At 57.5% G+C, this 16,393-nt stretch overlaps 1 protein-coding gene across 3 annotated transcripts; it reads left to right on the forward strand.

Moving 5' to 3' along the window:
• The first annotated feature begins 1,769 nt into the window (after positions 1 to 1,769).
• Positions 1,770 to 12,996, forward strand: DNAJB5 (DnaJ heat shock protein family (Hsp40) member B5). 3 transcript variants are annotated; one of them, XM_057413635.1, is made up of 4 exons: positions 1,770 to 1,989; positions 5,825 to 6,069; positions 8,109 to 8,707; positions 12,656 to 12,996. In XM_057413635.1, the coding sequence occupies exons 1-4, from the start codon at positions 1,952 to 1,954 to the stop codon at positions 12,887 to 12,889; spliced, it is 1,116 nt and encodes a 371-aa protein (XP_057269618.1). In that variant the 5' UTR covers positions 1,770 to 1,951; the 3' UTR covers positions 12,890 to 12,996. The 3 variants fall into 3 exon arrangements, with proteins under 3 accessions (XP_057269618.1, XP_057269617.1, XP_057269619.1); XM_057413634.1 differs by lacking the exon at positions 1,770 to 1,989 and adding an exon at positions 2,256 to 2,951; XM_057413636.1 differs by lacking the exon at positions 1,770 to 1,989 and adding an exon at positions 5,176 to 5,750.
• The last annotated feature ends 3,397 nt before the right edge of the window (positions 12,997 to 16,393 follow it).

Consider the following 16,393-nt stretch of genomic DNA (forward strand, 5'->3'; position numbering starts at 1 on the left):
GGTGACAGAGTGTTTCTGTGGGTCTCACTCCATTTCTGCCCCACGGGGTGTCAGGGTGTTTCTGTAGGGGCTGGGGATCAGCCTCTCTGCACCATAAGGTGACGCTGTGTCCCTTTGGGGTCGGGGGGACAGTCCCTTTGCCCCACGGAGTAACTGGTGAGGCTGGGGTCAATCCTCCTACCCCATGGGGGTCAATCATCCTACCCCTTGGGGTGCCTGGGTTTTGCTGTGGGGCTGGGCAGGGGAGGTGAGCCGCTATATCCCTTCATGGGTGGGGAACAGAGGCTAGCCATTAGGGCTAGTCCCCATAGGGTAGCAGGGTGTCCTTGTGGGGCTGAAGACAGGGTAGGAAGGGACTGGTGCCTTTGCCCCCATGGGGTGGCAGGGTTTTCTGGTGGGGCTGTGGGTCAGGGTTAACTGTGGAGCCCTACCTAAAGACAGCATGTCTCCATGGGTCTGAAGGGGGTGAGAACAAGGGGTTCCTCCCTTTGCCCCCTAACAGAGCATTCAAGTTTGGCAGAAAGGGGTTAATCCGTCCCCTCCATGGGGCTACAGAACAGCCTTGTGGGGCTGGAGAGGACCCTGAGGTGAGGGATGACCCCTCTATCCCATCCCGCTTTGGAGGGGATAATGTGTCCAGTTGGAGCTGTGTGGTGTGGCCAGGAAGGGGTTAACACCGCCACCACCCCTTCCGTTCACATCGGGGGTGCCAGTATGTCCCAGTGGGGCTGAGCTGGCAGGGGAAGTGGATAAAGACCCCCTGCACCCCCCAAGTGACAGTGACAGAGTCAGCAAGGAAGGGGTTAACCCCTGTCCCCAGTGGAGGTGACAGTGTCCCTCAAGAGAGCTGCAGGAAAGGGTTAACCAGTGGGGCTGGGGGCCATGGGGCTGGGGCACAGCAGAGGCGTGAACCCCTTCCCATATAGGTAACAACTCACCATGCTCCTATATGGGTCACCCCTAAATGGGGCACTGCCTGGGGGGTTGTAGTGAGACTTATCCCCATCCACACACAGGACTTAGCCCCCCCCACTGGGGCTCGGCAGGGGGCTCAGAGTGAGCAATGAGGGGATTTAACCCCATCCCCACATACTGTGGTGGGGCTAGAAAGGGGCACCCCATGTTAGAAGGCAGCACGTGGGACTTGACCTTGTCCCCACACCACAGTGGGGCTGGGATCCTACACTGGGGGGGGGAACACACTGAGGGGCTGGAAATGTTTGACACTGATATGGAGAGACGTTGAGGGGGGCTTAACCCCATCCCCACACCAGTGCGAGCACCCCAGCGGGCTGGGATCCTACATGGGAGACAATGGGGAGGGGGCCTGACCCTGTCCCAACCCAGGACCCAGCACTATAGTGCTGGAAAGGGGGAATCCTGTATGGAGAGGTGTTGAAGGGTGCTTGACCCCGGTGGGGGCTGAAAAGGGGGAGCCCCACAAGGGGAAGCAGCAAAGGGGGGTTTGACCCCATCACCACCCAGCACCGTGTAGGACTGCGAATGGGAGACCATGCCTGGGGCGGGGGGAGTTCAGCACGTGTATCTTGTCCCCATCTCCATGCAGGAGTGGGCATGGGAATATGGGACCCTCTGTGGGGAGACGTCATGGGGGGGTCTTGCCCCGTTCTCCCCACGCCGGGGGCTGCCGGTGGGGGCTGTGAGGCAGAGCAGAGGCAGCGAGGGGAGGGTTAACCCCATCCCCACGCAGGTGCCCGCACCCCAGTGGGGCTGTGGTGGGGCGGGGGGGGGGGGCGGGCACTATGTGTGGGGGCCCGGGGAGGGGATGATTCATTGCGGGTAGTCATGACATTGCTGCCTGCGGCTGCCAGCCAGCACGGGCACGGGTGGCTCTGCCTGCCCCGAGACACTGCATCCCATCCCGCGTCCCGTCCCGCATCCCCTCCAGCATCCCATCCGGCATCCCTGACTGAACCCGGGATACGCTGCCATGCCGGCCATCCTGCTCTTCTGGAGCCGCGCCGAGAGGTATGCACTCATCCTGGCTTATCCATCCCGGCTCATCCATCCCGGCTCCCACCACCAGACCCCCCTAATCCCTCGGGATGTGGTGTTGCACTTGCCGAGGATAGGATGCAGGAGCTGCCCGGCACGGCTGCCTGATTCCATTGTGAGGCATCCAGAGGGGATGCTCTTAGTGGCTCGTGAGTGATCAGGGGGATGCGGTGCCTTTGGATTTCCTTGGCGCGCCTGAAGGTGACTTCTCAGAAGTAGGTTTTGTGCCGCTGTGCTCGGACCCGGCTCCATCCCGGTGCCATGCTGCACCGGGAGCTCCATTCTCCGGCTGGTGGGACCCCTTCTGTGGGGCACCGGTGTTGCGGGGACCCGCGGGGGGAAAGCTGGGGATGTGCAACCCGGTCAATGTGACTTTCTAACACATCGTATCGCCTTTCTGCCGCTGCCGTCCTACTTTTGGGTGCAGAGCAGAGTCCTTTCTGGGGACACCGAGGAGGGGGGAGCTCCTGGGTGCGCTCCCTCCCTGCTCCTTGGTGGGGGACGTGACGGTAACGGGGACGTGACAGTACCGGGGGACGTGTGTGACAGGAGCGGGGCGGCCGGGAGGCAGTGGGGAGGGAGGATGCTGGAGCTGAGGAAGCGTCAAGAAGCCAATTAAAAGGAAGATTACGGAGAGCGACTCCATTGAGGGGTGTCCCCGTGTGTGTGTGACAAGGGACGGCAGCTCCCAGCAGCATCCCCCTGGCACCCGCTCACCCATCACCACCTAAAGCCCTTTTGGAGCCATCCCGGGTGCCGACCGCTGCCTTTCTGCTGTGCCGGAGGGATCCGGCCACCGGAGCATCCTTCCGTGTGGCATTCCTGGCAACTCTCCATCGTCTCCCGGGGCACCTGTGGACAACGGCGATGTTTAAAATCAAACTAGAGCCTTTGAAAAGGTCGGCTTGGACTATGAATGTGTTCGTCAAGTTTCGGTAAGTGGGTTCCTGCCTCCGCACCGCGCGTCCTGCCATGACCTTGCTCCCTGAGGTGGACAAACGGACACAAAGCACAGCTCCCCTTTCCGGTGCCGCTGCCCAGGGTGAGCCTCATCCCTCCAGTGGGGACTGCCGGGCACAGGGATTATGTCAAGGGATCGCTATTCAGCTGATGTCATGTGCAGGGATGGAACAAAGCCGCCGTTTCTGACTTAATTATTTCATTTCGGGTCCATGTGTGTGGTTACAGGAGGGGGATGAAGGCCAGGCTGGTTCCCCAGGGCGTGGTGGGGGATGCTTGTGTTCCCCTACCAGGTGTGGGTTTGTTGGGTGGGTGATGCGGGAATGGCTTTTTTACCTGCCTTTCTTCACCACCACCCCCCCCCCAATCTCTCCACCACCAGCCCCGCTCCTGAGGGGGTTAAATGGGAAGGCAGATGACTGAGCAGAAGGGGGAGAGGAGCCGTGGCAAGGCGCAGCTGATCCCCGGGAGGTGGGAGGGAAACTGTGCGGGGACAGAGTCGTGTTTTATCATCATCATCATCGCACATGTGAGCGTCGCCTCCGGAGCGTTGTCTTAACCCACCGGGTCACCTGCCGCCGGCTCCTCACGGTAAAACATGCGTGGGGGGATGTTTCGGGACAGTAATTCCCACCCTCCGTGAGCAGAGCCACACAAAGGGATCCCGGGCCAGGAGAGCATCCCTGGCTGCGTCCCCACCCCAGGAAACAACCCCTTGGTGGGCAGGACAGGGGATTCTGGAGGGGGCAACAGCTTTGTGCCGGGATAGGAGGTGTTTTCTTGGGAAGCACCGTGGGGTTTTGGCTGGGCAAGGGGGGTGCTGTTGGATTGGGCTGTGTGGGGTTGGATCTGGAGCTGGGTGCTGTGGTGGGAGCCAGGTGCTGTAGTGTGCATCGCTCAAGCCAGTGTGCGATGGGGTTGTCCTCAATGCATTGTCCGGACAGGGGCAAATCCTGGTCCAGGTGCTGGTGCCGGTCATGGGGAGACCCTGCCCAACACCAAGGCTGCATGGGAGTGACCTTTGGTGGGGGCAATGGCAGGTTACCCTCAGCCCCCCTCCTGTTGCTCATCTCTGGGTGTTGCGCAGCCTGTTCCCATGGGAAGGGCAGAAGAGAGCTGAGGTGGACCGAGGGCAGAGCATCCCCCAGCGCCTGCGTGGGATGGAGCCGCCGGCGGCTCTGCGCAGGAGCTGGCGCCAGGAGCTGCCGTGGGAGATGCTGTCGGATGCTCTTTACACCCACAGGGACCTTCTCCCACCTCTTTTGTGCCACACAAATCCGTGGGTGCCCTTATCTCACCTCACTGTGTCCTTCAGAGGTCTGTGCCTTGCCTGCCTTTGCTCTCTTCCCATCTATAGCAAAGCACCTGCTCCGTGCCAGGGGCAGTTACTTGCTCCAGAGGCTGGTAGTTTGCCCAAGTGTGGGGCCAATTTCCAACCCCTATACAGACACCCATCTGTAAAGGGGTGATTGCCCATGGCATGACCCAAGGCCACCCGTGGGTGAATGCCAGGGGCTCAACAGTGCTGTGGTGGCCCTGGCCACCCACATCTGAGCTGCTGTGATTGGAAGATCCCTCTGTGACCTCCATGGGTGCTTAAGGATGGGGGAGAACATCTGGCAGCTTGTATGGTGGTGAAGGACAGGATCAAGGCTCACACCCTATGCAGAGATCTGTCTGCTAGGGGGTGGTCGAGATGGGTTGAGGCTGCCCAGGGGTGTTTGGAGAAGGATGGAGAGAAACCTGGGTGGTAGCAAGGAGCTAGATGTGAGCAGGAAGGCTTTAACGGGGGGCAGGAGGTCTGATGGGAGAGGAGGAGGGCATGCAGCAATCACTGAGTTGTGAGGGAGGATCAGGCCGTGCTCAGGGTGTCCGGAGTTTGGTCAGATAACCAAAGGTCGAGAAGCAGCAGGAATTGTCCTTGTGGGAGTGTGGGGTTCGCTCAGCCTGTGCCCTCCCCGGTGCTCGCTGGGTCTCTGCGGCTCCAGCAGCATGACCGGGGAATGAATTACAGCCACTGGATTTTCCATGCCTTAGTATAGGCATGGCCCCAGCCTCGGCCCCCGCGTGATGGAGCGAGTGAGCCCTGTGTTTCTGGCTCTCTGCGAGATGCAGTTGGAGGCTCTTGGGTAGTGCAAGTCAGGAGAGAAACTGGTGGGAATTATTTTTTTTTCTTCTTTTTCAAACAAAAAAAAATAATAAAAAAAAAAGCCCTCCCACCACCACAAGATGTTTCTGTCTAACGGCTCCGTTCCCTCTTCGCTAAATACAAATTACGGCTCTGACAGCCGGAGGCATTTATCTCTAGCTGAATGCCAATTGCTTTCAAGAACAAAATGTTTGAAGTTCCTTTAAGGTGAAGGCGGCAGCATGGTCTCTGCCGCTGCTTTCAGCCTCCAAAGCCCTGCTGTCACCACCCCAACTCCCATCCCAGGTCCCTGGCTGGGAGAGGAGGGGACACACACGGGCTGCTGGCTACATATAGGCATAGCTCAGCCCTCTGGGCCCACCCAGGGGCAGGGGGAGGACACGGTCCCGGCCTGACGTGAGCAGTGGCGTGGCTTTTATAATGCCATGCCCTGTTTCAGGCTCTCCCTACTCCCTTCAGCCTCAGAGATGAGTGTCCCTGTCCCTGCCTTAGTCCTCAGAGGGTTACAGCTGGAGCCAGGACACATCTTGGCCCCAGGGCTCTGACCTCCATTGGGAAGCGTGGACTTGAGCCGGCTGTGGTGCTGCTGGCCGGTGGGACGCAGGGAGCACCAGCTCCGCGATAAGTGCGTGTGGGTCCCATCCCCAGCCGAGCCCAGTGCAGTGCTCGCCTTACCCAGGGCTGTCTCTCTGCTTTCAGGAATAAGTACTCGGCTCCCGGCAGCGTCGCCGTCATGGGCAAGGACTATTACAAGATCCTGGGCATCCAGACCGGTGCCAACGAGGATGAAATCAAGAAAGCCTATCGGAAAATGGCCCTCAAGTATCACCCTGATAAGAATAAAGACCCCAACGCCGAGGAGAAGTTCAAGGAGATCGCGGAGGCTTATGATGTCCTGAGTGACCCCAAGAAGCGAGCTGTATATGACCAGTATGGGGAGGAAGGTAAGTGGACAAGCGCTGCCTGCTTTGGAGGCAGGGGTGGTGGTCCAGATTGGGTTTTGTAGGCAAGGGAGGCTTTTCACACAGAGGGTTCGTGCCTGCACTCAAAATGGGGCTGGTAGCTTGGAACTGGGGACAGTGAAGGCTCTACAGGTGTCAGGAATCCTCTTTCATCCTGTTTCTCTCTGGGTCACCCTGCTTTTCCACCCTGCTTCCTGGGATGGCAAGGGTTCTCCCTGCCTTCTGCCCTAAAACACAGCTGGGACAAGGGAGGTAGAAGGAGTTCACCTGACCTCCTGGATCGTACCTGGGGTAATTCGTCAGCAGCCCTTTAATTGACCTAAATATCCTAGCAGAGGAGTATTGCTTTTGTCCACATTCTCCCCACATTTGGGCACTGGTCCCGCTGTCCTCCCTGGTACAGGCTGACCTACAGTATTCAAAGCTTTTCCCAATTTAAGTAATAGGTCCTTGTTTTGAAACCAAGCGGCTGCTGTTGTCTGGTGGTTGGCACAGAGGAGGAGGAGGAGGAGAAGAGCCGCTCAACCACAGGCGGCCTTATTAGTCGAAGATGGAAGAGCGCAACCCCATTCGAGGAGAGCACCGAATAGCATCTGCATTAATCAGCCCAGGACTTGGGTGCTTAAAAGAGCAGGAGGTCTGGCAGGAGCAGGCTGCTGGGTGGAAGAGGCAGCCCTGTCAACGGGCAGGTGCATCCTCTTAATGAGCTACCAGCAGAATTAACCAGCAGTGGGTTAATTTTGACCCGTCAGTTATGTCAGGGCTATGATGGATGCACCGGGCGCAGTGATCTGCCACCCTGTAAAATGAGAAGAGGCTGCCTCAAGTGGGAAACCAGCCTTTCCCCAGAGGCAATGCCGAGGAAATCGGACCCAGCTCGGGCTGGCGTCACGGGATTAAAGGTGAAACCTCCTGGCTGTACAGTCTGTTAGGGGACAGGGGCTCCCTGGGGATTCGGCGAAATCCCCATCACCTGAAAACACCTAAAATAAAGAATGAGTTAAGGAGGGAGGGAAGAGCAGCCCCCTTCTTGCTCCATCAGTGTCGTGGCCCATGGAAACCTTTTCGTTCCCCATCAGGTGACGTTTTTTTGAGCAACATGTCTTGGGGATCAGCATTTTGAAAGGCTTCTGCATCCATGTGGTGGGCAAGGTGAAGCCCCCCTAACCCACCCACAATATTAATTTCATCAATCAGACCCCCAAAGTTGCCCCATTGCAGTGATGGGGGGGTCTGGCACAAGGAGCAGCCTGTCAGAAATAGTCCATCACTGTCACTGTTGTGCCCTGAAAATAGTCCTAGAGCTAGGCTTGGCTTAACCCTTCCCAACCCTCCTGGTCAAAAATAGCCTCACAGAGCGTATGTGACCTCTTTGGAGGGGCACTTATCATGTGCCTTGGCTGCTTGGGACCTTGGGGGAGCTGCAGTGACGTAAGGCTTAGCCTGGGACCTGACAGGAGAATTCCCCATGGGAATGATTGCAAAAGGATCCTAACCTTGAGCTTACCTGGTGTTTTGTACAGTCTGTACGCAGGCAGCTGTGTGCTGACCTGGAGGTCTGCATGGTCACTTGTGAGCTCAAAGCCTGTTCTCAGCTACAGGATGTGATGCTCCTGGACTGCAGCCATTGGTGCAGCTCAAAAGAAAGGACAATGTGGGCAGAAGGGAGCCTGCCCATGGGGAAAAATGGAGATGGGATGGTCAGGAAATGCTTAAAGGGGATGAATTGGGTGGAGATGAGCAAAGAAGAACTTCAGTAGGGATTAGCAGGGACAAAACCTGATCAGATTTTGAGCTTGGTGAGCTTGTTTTGAGCTTGTTCATCATGGGTTAAGCTAGTACCTTCCTGCCTCGTGTTCTTTGCAGGTGGCTGGCTGGAGTGGGTGACCTGCAGCCTTAGGAGACACTGGAAGGTCTGCCCAGAACCAGCAGAGACCATGATCCTGCCTGGAGAGTGCAGTCCTGGCATGGCATCAGCTGGCAGAGAGCGTTCATGTCTTGTCTTCCCCTTTCTCTTCCAGGTCTCAAAACTGGAGGTGGCTCTTCAGGTGGCTCAGGGAACACTTTCCACTACACCTTCCATGGAGACCCCCATGCCACCTTTGCCTCCTTCTTCGGAGGCTCCAACCCTTTTGACATCTTCTTCGCCAGCAGCCGCTCCCGAATATTCAACGGGTTTGACCAGGAAGACATGGACATCGATGAAGACGACGACCCTTTCAGTGCCTTCGGCCGGTTTGGCTTCAACGGCATCAACGGGGTTCACCGGCGGCACCAAGAGTCCCTGCACACACGCAGGAAGGTCCAAGACCCACCCGTAATCCACGAGCTCAAGGTGTCCCTGGAAGAGATCTACCACGGCTCCACCAAGAGGATGAAGATCACGCGCAGAAGGCTCAATGCTGATGGCCGGACCATGCGGACTGAGGACAAGATCCTAAACATTGTCATCAAACGGGGTTGGAAGGAGGGAACCAAAATCACATTCCCCAAAGAAGGGGATGCCACCCCAGACAACATCCCTGCTGACATCGTCTTCATCCTCAAGGACAAGCCTCACTCGCACTTCAAGAGGGATGGAACGAACGTGGTCTACACGGCAAACATCAGTCTTAAAGAGGTGGGTATGAGTGGGAAATCCCAAGGGGTGGGAGGCGGTTCTGGGTCATGGCACTTGGCACCGAGACAGGAGTTGTTTCTTCTCCTGCAACGATGAGGAAGGGCCAGGTAGGTTGGGAAAGACACAAGCAAAGACATCTGGAGAGAGGAGCTGCGTGTAAGACGCAGGTGCTGTGGGCCCTGCTGGGTGCACCTTGAGCCTGTACAAGGTGGCATTTGTTTGTTGTTTCCCTTCCCCATATGTCTCGTCTTTCTGTTTTAGCAGAGGGTGTTCACATGTGGAAGAGAGCCCAGATGTCTGTAGGAACAAGGGATGACCTGGGTTGGCATGAGTCTCGTCCCTGCTTGTTCTCGCAGCTGAGCCTGCTTGTGGCTTAGCTACTGTCCAGGATAGCACTTTCTCCCCACAGACAGAGAGCGGGAGCTGTTCTGATGTGGAGAACAGCCACCTTGCCCTCCCTGAGCAATTCTTTAGCTGTTTTTCTTGGTTCTGCCTCCCCTGCATAAAGAACCAAATGAACAAAGCTTTAGGCAGTTAGCAAAACTCAGCACATACCAGTCCTGCAGGTCACAGTGGGACTGGTTCCATCAGAGCCAGCAAACTGCTGCGAGGTGGGAGAGGAAGGGCAGGTTAACCCAGCACAAGACATGCCATTCACCACTGCTGCTTTATAACTACCTTTCAATAAATCCCAGCTGGCAGCTGCACTTAACACTGACGTTTTGTGCAGCTGCCATTTGCTGTTCCTTTCAGACTGTAGACGCTGTCTGTCTTCTTAATGAGCTGATTTCTTTTCTTCCCGGAGACAGATTTATGTTCTCAAATGCATTTCATAGAAATAAGCTCAATGGGCCAGACCTGAGGTAGGGAAACGTGAGCTTGTGAAACATTGCCAGTGAGTCAGAGGAGCTTTGTCATGGCTCTGCATCCCTGCTGGGGCTGTGACCTGGTGCTCTGGGGGAAAGGAGCAGCCACGCAGGTCAAGCAGACCTCGGTGCTCCTGGGGAAAACTCAAGCTGAAGTTTAATCTTGACTCAGGAGCTAACTGTCCTTCGCAGTGCAGAGTGCAGAGGTTTATTCCTGTGGTGGCTGGCTTCCCTGGCTGCGCCAGAAATACTCGGGAGAGATTGCCTTATTTATGGGGCCAGCATGCCATATCTCAGATGTTTCCTTCTGTGCATTCCCCTATCTATCTGTAGAATTAACCCCAGGCTGGTTGTGCTGATGTTAGCCCAGGTTCATGCACTGCTGATGCTGGAGGGACTCTTGCCTGGAGTTGTCCCTTGAGAAGCAAGTGGAGAAACCTGCTGCTGCACCAGGAGCGGTGGTGCTCATCCCTGTGATGAGCAGGGCGTGTTGTGCTGCCCTTTGGTTTGCACAATGCAGTTACAATGTGGAAAATTGCTGGTCTGGGCAAATTCCTCACCTCTTTGAGCTAGAACTTGTGGTCTTTGTCCTCCCCCACCGCAAACCCAGCATCCTCAGGGAGGTGCCAGCCTGGCTGCTATCCCCATCCTGTGCTTGCCAGGGTAGGATGATAACTCTGCTGCTTTTATCTTCCATAAGGAGAAGAACCTTAAGTACTCTGGAGCACAAGCAGGTGCCAGGAGCTTCCCAGCTCCGTATGCCACCACCTCAGAATGTGATGGAGTGCAGCCTCTTCATCACCAAGCCATAGCCTTGGCTACTCTCCTTGCATCCTTCCTTCTTGTAAGCCTCTTCCACTGCCACAAGAGGAGCAGAGCACAGTGCCAGCCTGCAGGCAATGCGTGCTGTGACCCCACTCCTGGCCGTGCTGGAGACCCTTCACCAGCACCCTGCTGCCACAGGGAGCAAACTACCTGGTGCTTAGGCACCCAGGAGAGCATCTTCCTCATCCTCCTCCATCTTCAGAGCCCTCTGGAGAGTGACCGAGGGATGCAGGGCCCTCCCAGCCCCCAAGTCTGGCCCCGTTGGACTGCGACAGTGCAGGCTGGTTACCAGAGGTGTATGAGGACTGCAAGGAAGTGTCTCTTCCTAAAACTCCAGGCTTGTGTCGCAGTGGGAAGCCGGGGGAGGGAGGAATCGCACTGCTCCTGGCAGGCAGACCTCAGGGGCTTTGCTGCCTAACGCCTGCATCCTTTACCTGGCGTCACCTTCCTCAGAGCATCCGGATGGCTGGGGCACAACCGGTGCTGACGTTCCCCCCCAGTAGCTCTGCTGGGAGCGGAGGAGGACCCAACGCTGACCTAGATAAAGCTCTGCTCTCACAGCTACCAAACCCAGGGTGATTTCATCCCCAGGGATAAACCCAGCCTCTTTCTAGGATGCGGGGCAGCTCCCGCGGTTACTTCAGCAACCGGTTTCCCAAATGCCAGAGGAGTTGAGCAAGAAGGAACTAAAAACAGGGACATACGGTGGAGGAGTGATTGCCTGGGATTCTTGCATCTTGGCTCTAGGAAGGAAACATTAAGATCCTGTCTGCCTTCGCTGTTACCGCCCGCTCCTGTTCACATCCCTCTCTTTGCCCCATCCACGTGCTCCACAGGGAGCGAGTTCCTGTTCTCCTTCCCACTTTGTGGCTGGAGATGTCCTTTCCCTGGCACACACAGACACATGCAGCCCTCTGCGGTGGGTGGTGGTGTGCACCGGGGAGCAGGAGGGCTCCAGCATCCCTGTGTGATGCATTGATGGAGCAGAGCATCCTTTCTTCCCCTCCTTCTACTTGCTGGAGATTAGCCAAGCTGCCACTGCTTGCATGGAGCTGGAGACAGCCATCCTCCCACAGCCAGAAAAGCTCATTCCTGCAGGACACCCTTCCCAGGAGGAGACCAAATGCAGATGAGCTGTGCAAGGAGACAGCCCCATCTCCTGCTCTCTGGTTGCCATGCAGGCTCTGGCATGGGCTCTTCTGTGATAGCTGCTACAGATCCCTGGCTCAGCTGCAGAGCCCGCATCCGTCATCCCCGAGCCCATGGCCAGCATGGGAAGAAATGTTTGTCCTGGTGCCTGTTGCTGCTTTGCCACTGGAGGCTTTTCCTGTCGAGGGGAATGCAGAGCATTCCCCAATCTACCCCAGAAATAGCCACTGCATCCTCCTCCCCTCCCTTTGCAGGGTGTTCTGGGATGGCTGGGACCCCAGGGCCAGCCCCCCACCTGGAATCTCAAGGATGTACTCCTGGTACCCCCCTCCTTTCCTCTTCCAGAAGCATCTCTCCCTCAGCCCTTGCTGAGAGCCTGGAGACGATCCTGCCTACGTGTATGCCAGAGCTGTCTGAGTTATTTAAGGACATGAGGGTTTTCTTGCTGCATTCCTGCATCACGTGTGTCGCTGATGCAGGTTGGCTGCTGCCGGGGTACAACGGGCTGGTGCCCACCAAACAGGGCTTGGAGCAACCTGCTCTAGTGGAAGGTGTCCCTGCCCGTGGCTGGGTGAGCTTTAAGGTCCCTTCAAACCAAACCATTCCATGAATCTATGAAACCACGAGGGGCTGGTGACAGGGACCATCCCCTGTGGCTTCTAGGAGAGCTGCAGCGCTGCCTCGCACCAGTGTAACCTTTTGGGGCTGTTGTTGAGGGGAGAACAGGCCGCACAGGCTGTGCTATAGATAACCCAGCACGGGGCAGAGCTGCCGGGCTGCTCTGCAGGGTGACAGCTGATGGACCGCGGCGGCATCTGATGATCTCAGCTGGATTTTCGGCTGCCGGAGGCTGGGAAAGGGGCTAAATTTAGCCTGTCCTGTTGCTGCGAGTGGTGGGGGGCTCGCTGGTAGCTCCTCCTGCAGGAGGTGGGGATGGAGCGTGCTTCATCTCCTGCAGCCCCGTCCGTGTTGGGGGGCACCAGGAGAGACCCAGGCTCGCACTTGGTGAGCATCACCCGAAGGGATGTGATCGGGCAGTGCGGGGACCACGGGGATGCTTTGGGGTGTCAGCCCCACCTAATGGCGTTGTCTGCTCTTCTCCCCGCAGGCCTTGTGCGGCTGCACCGTGAACATTCCCACCATCGACGGGCGGGTGATCCCGCTGCCCTGCAACGATATCATCAAGCCGGGGACAGTGAAGAGACTGCGTGGGGAGGGGCTGCCCTTCCCCAAGGCTCCCAGCCAGCGAGGAGACTTGATCGTGGAGTTCAAAATCCGCTTCCCGGACAGAATAGCTCCTCAGACGAGACAGATCCTCAAGCAGCACCTCCCGTGCTCCTAAAGCCCGGGGACTCCTCTCCAAGCAGCAATACTCCTATCGCTCGTGCCGCAGCACCGCGGAGCAGAGGTGCCACAGCACTTTCAAATGCAAAAAGAAAACAACAAGAAACCAACCCTTGCAACACTTTCCTTTACCCCCCAAAACCCACCCCATCCATCCATCCATCCATCCATCCATCCATCCATCCATCCATCCATCCATCCATCCATCCATCCACCCACTCACCCACCCCTCCTGGCCTGTTTTCTACTCCAGCAGCAGGGAAGCTCCTGCCCATCCCAGCTGCCAAAGCTTTTCTATTCCCACCCTGAGCTCCAGCTTTCCCACCTCGCACAAGCCAGCGGCACGGGGGGGTGCGTCACGTGTTGGGTTTTTTAACGTCACCTGCTTTTTCAGGCCACTTGTCCCCACCAGAGGCTGGACTGGCCGGGGCCCGGCGCACTGTAAATAGGACTCAGCAGGATCTGCCGTGCCCGCTGTTGGTTTTTCTCCTCCCCTCTTTGATACTTGCTGCTGTTGGGGGTCCCGCTGTGCCCATCATGGGTGGCCTCCCGCCCCGTAGCCGGACTGTTTCTCACTTGGGACCACGGTGCCGAGTCCGACCGTGGTCCGCTCTCCTGTGCCAAGCCTACGACCGAGCCTCGGCTGTGCCAAGTGACGTGGGGACGGTCCCATCCATCCTCCTGCCCGGCTCTGTCCCTGGTGCCCGACGGGCAGCAGGAGGAGGAGGGGGGGAATCCCAGCGTGGAGCTTTCTTGTTCAGATGTGTTGAGTTTGCATTGCTGCTTTTCCTCCTCTTTTTAAGTACATATATATAGAGCTTGCTCGATAGACGCCGCAGCGGTTCTCTGCCCGCTCCGCGGTTCCCGACGTGGTGCACCCTGACTTCCTTTCTTTTTTCTTTCCTATTTTTTCCAAGGGGGGGGGCGATGGTTCAGCCAAACAAACAACACGTCGACCCCCCCCCTCTAAAAGGGGATGTGTGTGTGTGTAGCACAAGTCTGGGTGCAAAACCGGAGCCACGCGTGAGCAGAGCCGCAGGGTTCGCTAGCATTTAAGGTCAAACATGGGGATTTTAGTCATAGAGAGGTGCGTGTGTGTACATATCCTTTTTCTACAGGGACGGATCATCCAGGAGGCCGGGATGGGAGGCGCGTGAGGCAGAGCCCGTTTGGTGGCTTCACCTTCAAATACTGTATTTTTTTAAAACAAACGCAAAAAAACAAAAAAACCCAAAACTTTGGATTTTCACCGGGAGAATTTTTGTATTTCCCACCCTCTCTCGGCACGCTCTGCCTCGCGACCGTTCTTTTTCCACCCCCCTTTTTCCCTCCTCCCAGGATACAAACCAGGCTCCCACGGAGCAGGAGGCGCGGGGTGCTTTTTGTACGGCTCCTCTTCCACCACCATGAGAAACCCCCCAGCAAAGCACCCCCCGACCCAGGGAACACGGGTTTTGTATTGACAGGGTTGAACCCAATGACTTCAAGCAGGGTCCCGTGGGGCAGGAGGGTGAGCGTGGGGCTGAGCACAGCCCCACAAGTGCATATGGGGCCGGATTGAGGACACCCCTTCATTCACTGCCACCGGTCCCCTCCGCTGGTCCCTATGGATTTCGAGGTAGAGAAGCCTGGTGGACACCGTGAGCGAGAAGACAGGACAGCGCCCGCGCTGCTTTGGTTTTCTCGGTTTCAATGAGACCTGAATGTTTTATAGTGCTTCTTTCTTTTTGTAATTTTCTTCTTCTTTTTTTCCTCCTTTTCTTTTTTTTTTTTTTTTTTTTTTTTTGTAATGTCAGTATTGAGAGAAAAAGAGAAATAAAGTATTTTAAAAAATACACTTCCTTCATGTGTGTGTGTGTGTGTGTGTGTGTGGTGGGGGTGGATCATGGAATGGTTTGGGTTGGAAGGGACCTTAAGATCATCCAGTTCCAACCCCTGCCATAGGCAGGGACACCTTCCACTAGAGCAGGTTGCTCCAAGCCCCTATGTCCAACCTGGCCTTGAACACTGCCAGGGATGGGGCAGCCACAGCTTCTTAATGGGCGCCCTGTGCTGGTGCCCTCACAAACACCAGTGCCAGGGACCACACATGGCTGGGGTTGGGAGCAGGGGCTCGGTGCCTGCTCTGGGCTGTTGTGGGCAGTGGGTGCTGTGGCTGGGGCTGGTGAATGGGGCTCTTACCGGGTGGGAGAGGCACAAGCTGCGGGTGGGGAATGTCCTGCTCATCCCGGGATGTGTTTGTCCCTGAGCTCCCATCAGGAGCAGCACAAGGGCAGGGGATGGGAGCGATACCCATGGGCGTTGTGCCTCAGGAGGCTGCCAAGCCCCCGGTGTGGGCCCAGGATCTCCCAGGTGAGAGCTCAGGGCTGTGAAACCCCCCCAGCAAAACCTGACCCTGCAGCGCACGCAGCAGAGGGCAGCAGGAATGGGCTCCTCTGATCAGCGATGGGGCCTGGCAGGGCTGCCAGGGATGCCCATGGAGCACGGGAGGGACGTGGGGAGGAGAAACCCTTGGAGCAGGAGCACGCGGGATGGGATGCCCGTGGGGCAGGGGATGTAGACAGGGAGCGCGCATCCATGAAGCTGGATCCATGGAGAAGGGATGCCCTTGTGACAGAGATAGCCAAGGGGGTGTCCACAGAGCATCCTGCCTGCTCCAGAGCAGCATGGCCACTGCCTGCCCTCTGCTAGCAGAACCCAGGAGGGTTTGGGGTGCTGCAGGACCCTCTGAGCCCCACACCCTGACCCCCATGCAGCCAAGAGCCCCTTCCTTTCTCCCCAGTGCCTCTGGGGGCTCCCCAGTCCCCTCAGCACGGCACTGGGCAGGAGAAGAGGGTGCATGGAAGGCTCCTGCCCCTGCACCTACCAGGGGCTGTGCTGGGGGTGGCCCCTGATGGCCGTTGCTCTCCTGGGGCTCATGGCCGAGCTCCTCACCCCACTGCTCCAAGGCAGGGGCAGACGCTCCCACAGCTCCCATGGGTGCTGTCCCCACCGTGTCCCACGGGTGTCAGGGAAGACAGATCAGGGTTTGCAGCCCTCCTGCTAGATTTAACCAGCACCTGCAATGAGGGGAGGCAGCGGGACACGCACCCCGAATGGAATCACAGGGCACCCCGTGTCCTGCTTGTCCTGACCTCCACAGCAGACAGGTGATGGGATGGAACTTACTGTCTGGGTGATGACGGTCCCAACGACAGGGACAAGAACCCACCCGCTGCAAGGGGTGAGGAAGGCTCTGGGGAGTCCTGACGAGCTCTTGCAGGGCACAGAGCAGCAGCTTCCCCTTCCCAGGTGGCTGGGAAGCGTCTGGTTCCCAGCTCATCCAACCGGAGCTGCATCTTCTGGGGTTGCACTGGTGGAGCAGCGGCAGCATCTGGTGGGAACAGGAAGCAGCCCTGAGGTGCAAGTTTCCAGTCAGCCCCACACGGGCTGGTGCGGGGCAGGGTGGCACCAGCCCCCCCATCCCCGCTGCCCCATAGCCGATGGCTGGAGTCCCCCGGAG

This window comes from Pezoporus wallicus, unplaced genomic scaffold (assembly GCF_028554395.1).
Source record: "Pezoporus wallicus isolate ANWC-B61680 ecotype Strahan unplaced genomic scaffold, APGP_CSIRO_Pwel_v1 contig_8776, whole genome shotgun sequence".
Lineage (NCBI taxonomy): Eukaryota > Metazoa > Chordata > Aves > Psittaciformes > Psittacidae > Pezoporus > Pezoporus wallicus.

Coding starts and splice junctions, on each gene's coding strand:
- DNAJB5 (XM_057413634.1), top strand. CDS start 2,884: ATGTTTAAAATCAAACTAGAGCCTTTGAAAAGGTCGGCTTGGACTATG. Junction 2,952..5,824: donor AATGTGTTCGTCAAGTTTCG/GTAAGTGGGTTC, acceptor CTCTGCTTTCAG/GAATAAGTACTCGGCTCCCG. Junction 8,708..12,655: donor CAAACATCAGTCTTAAAGAG/GTGGGTATGAGT, acceptor TTCTCCCCGCAG/GCCTTGTGCGGCTGCACCGT.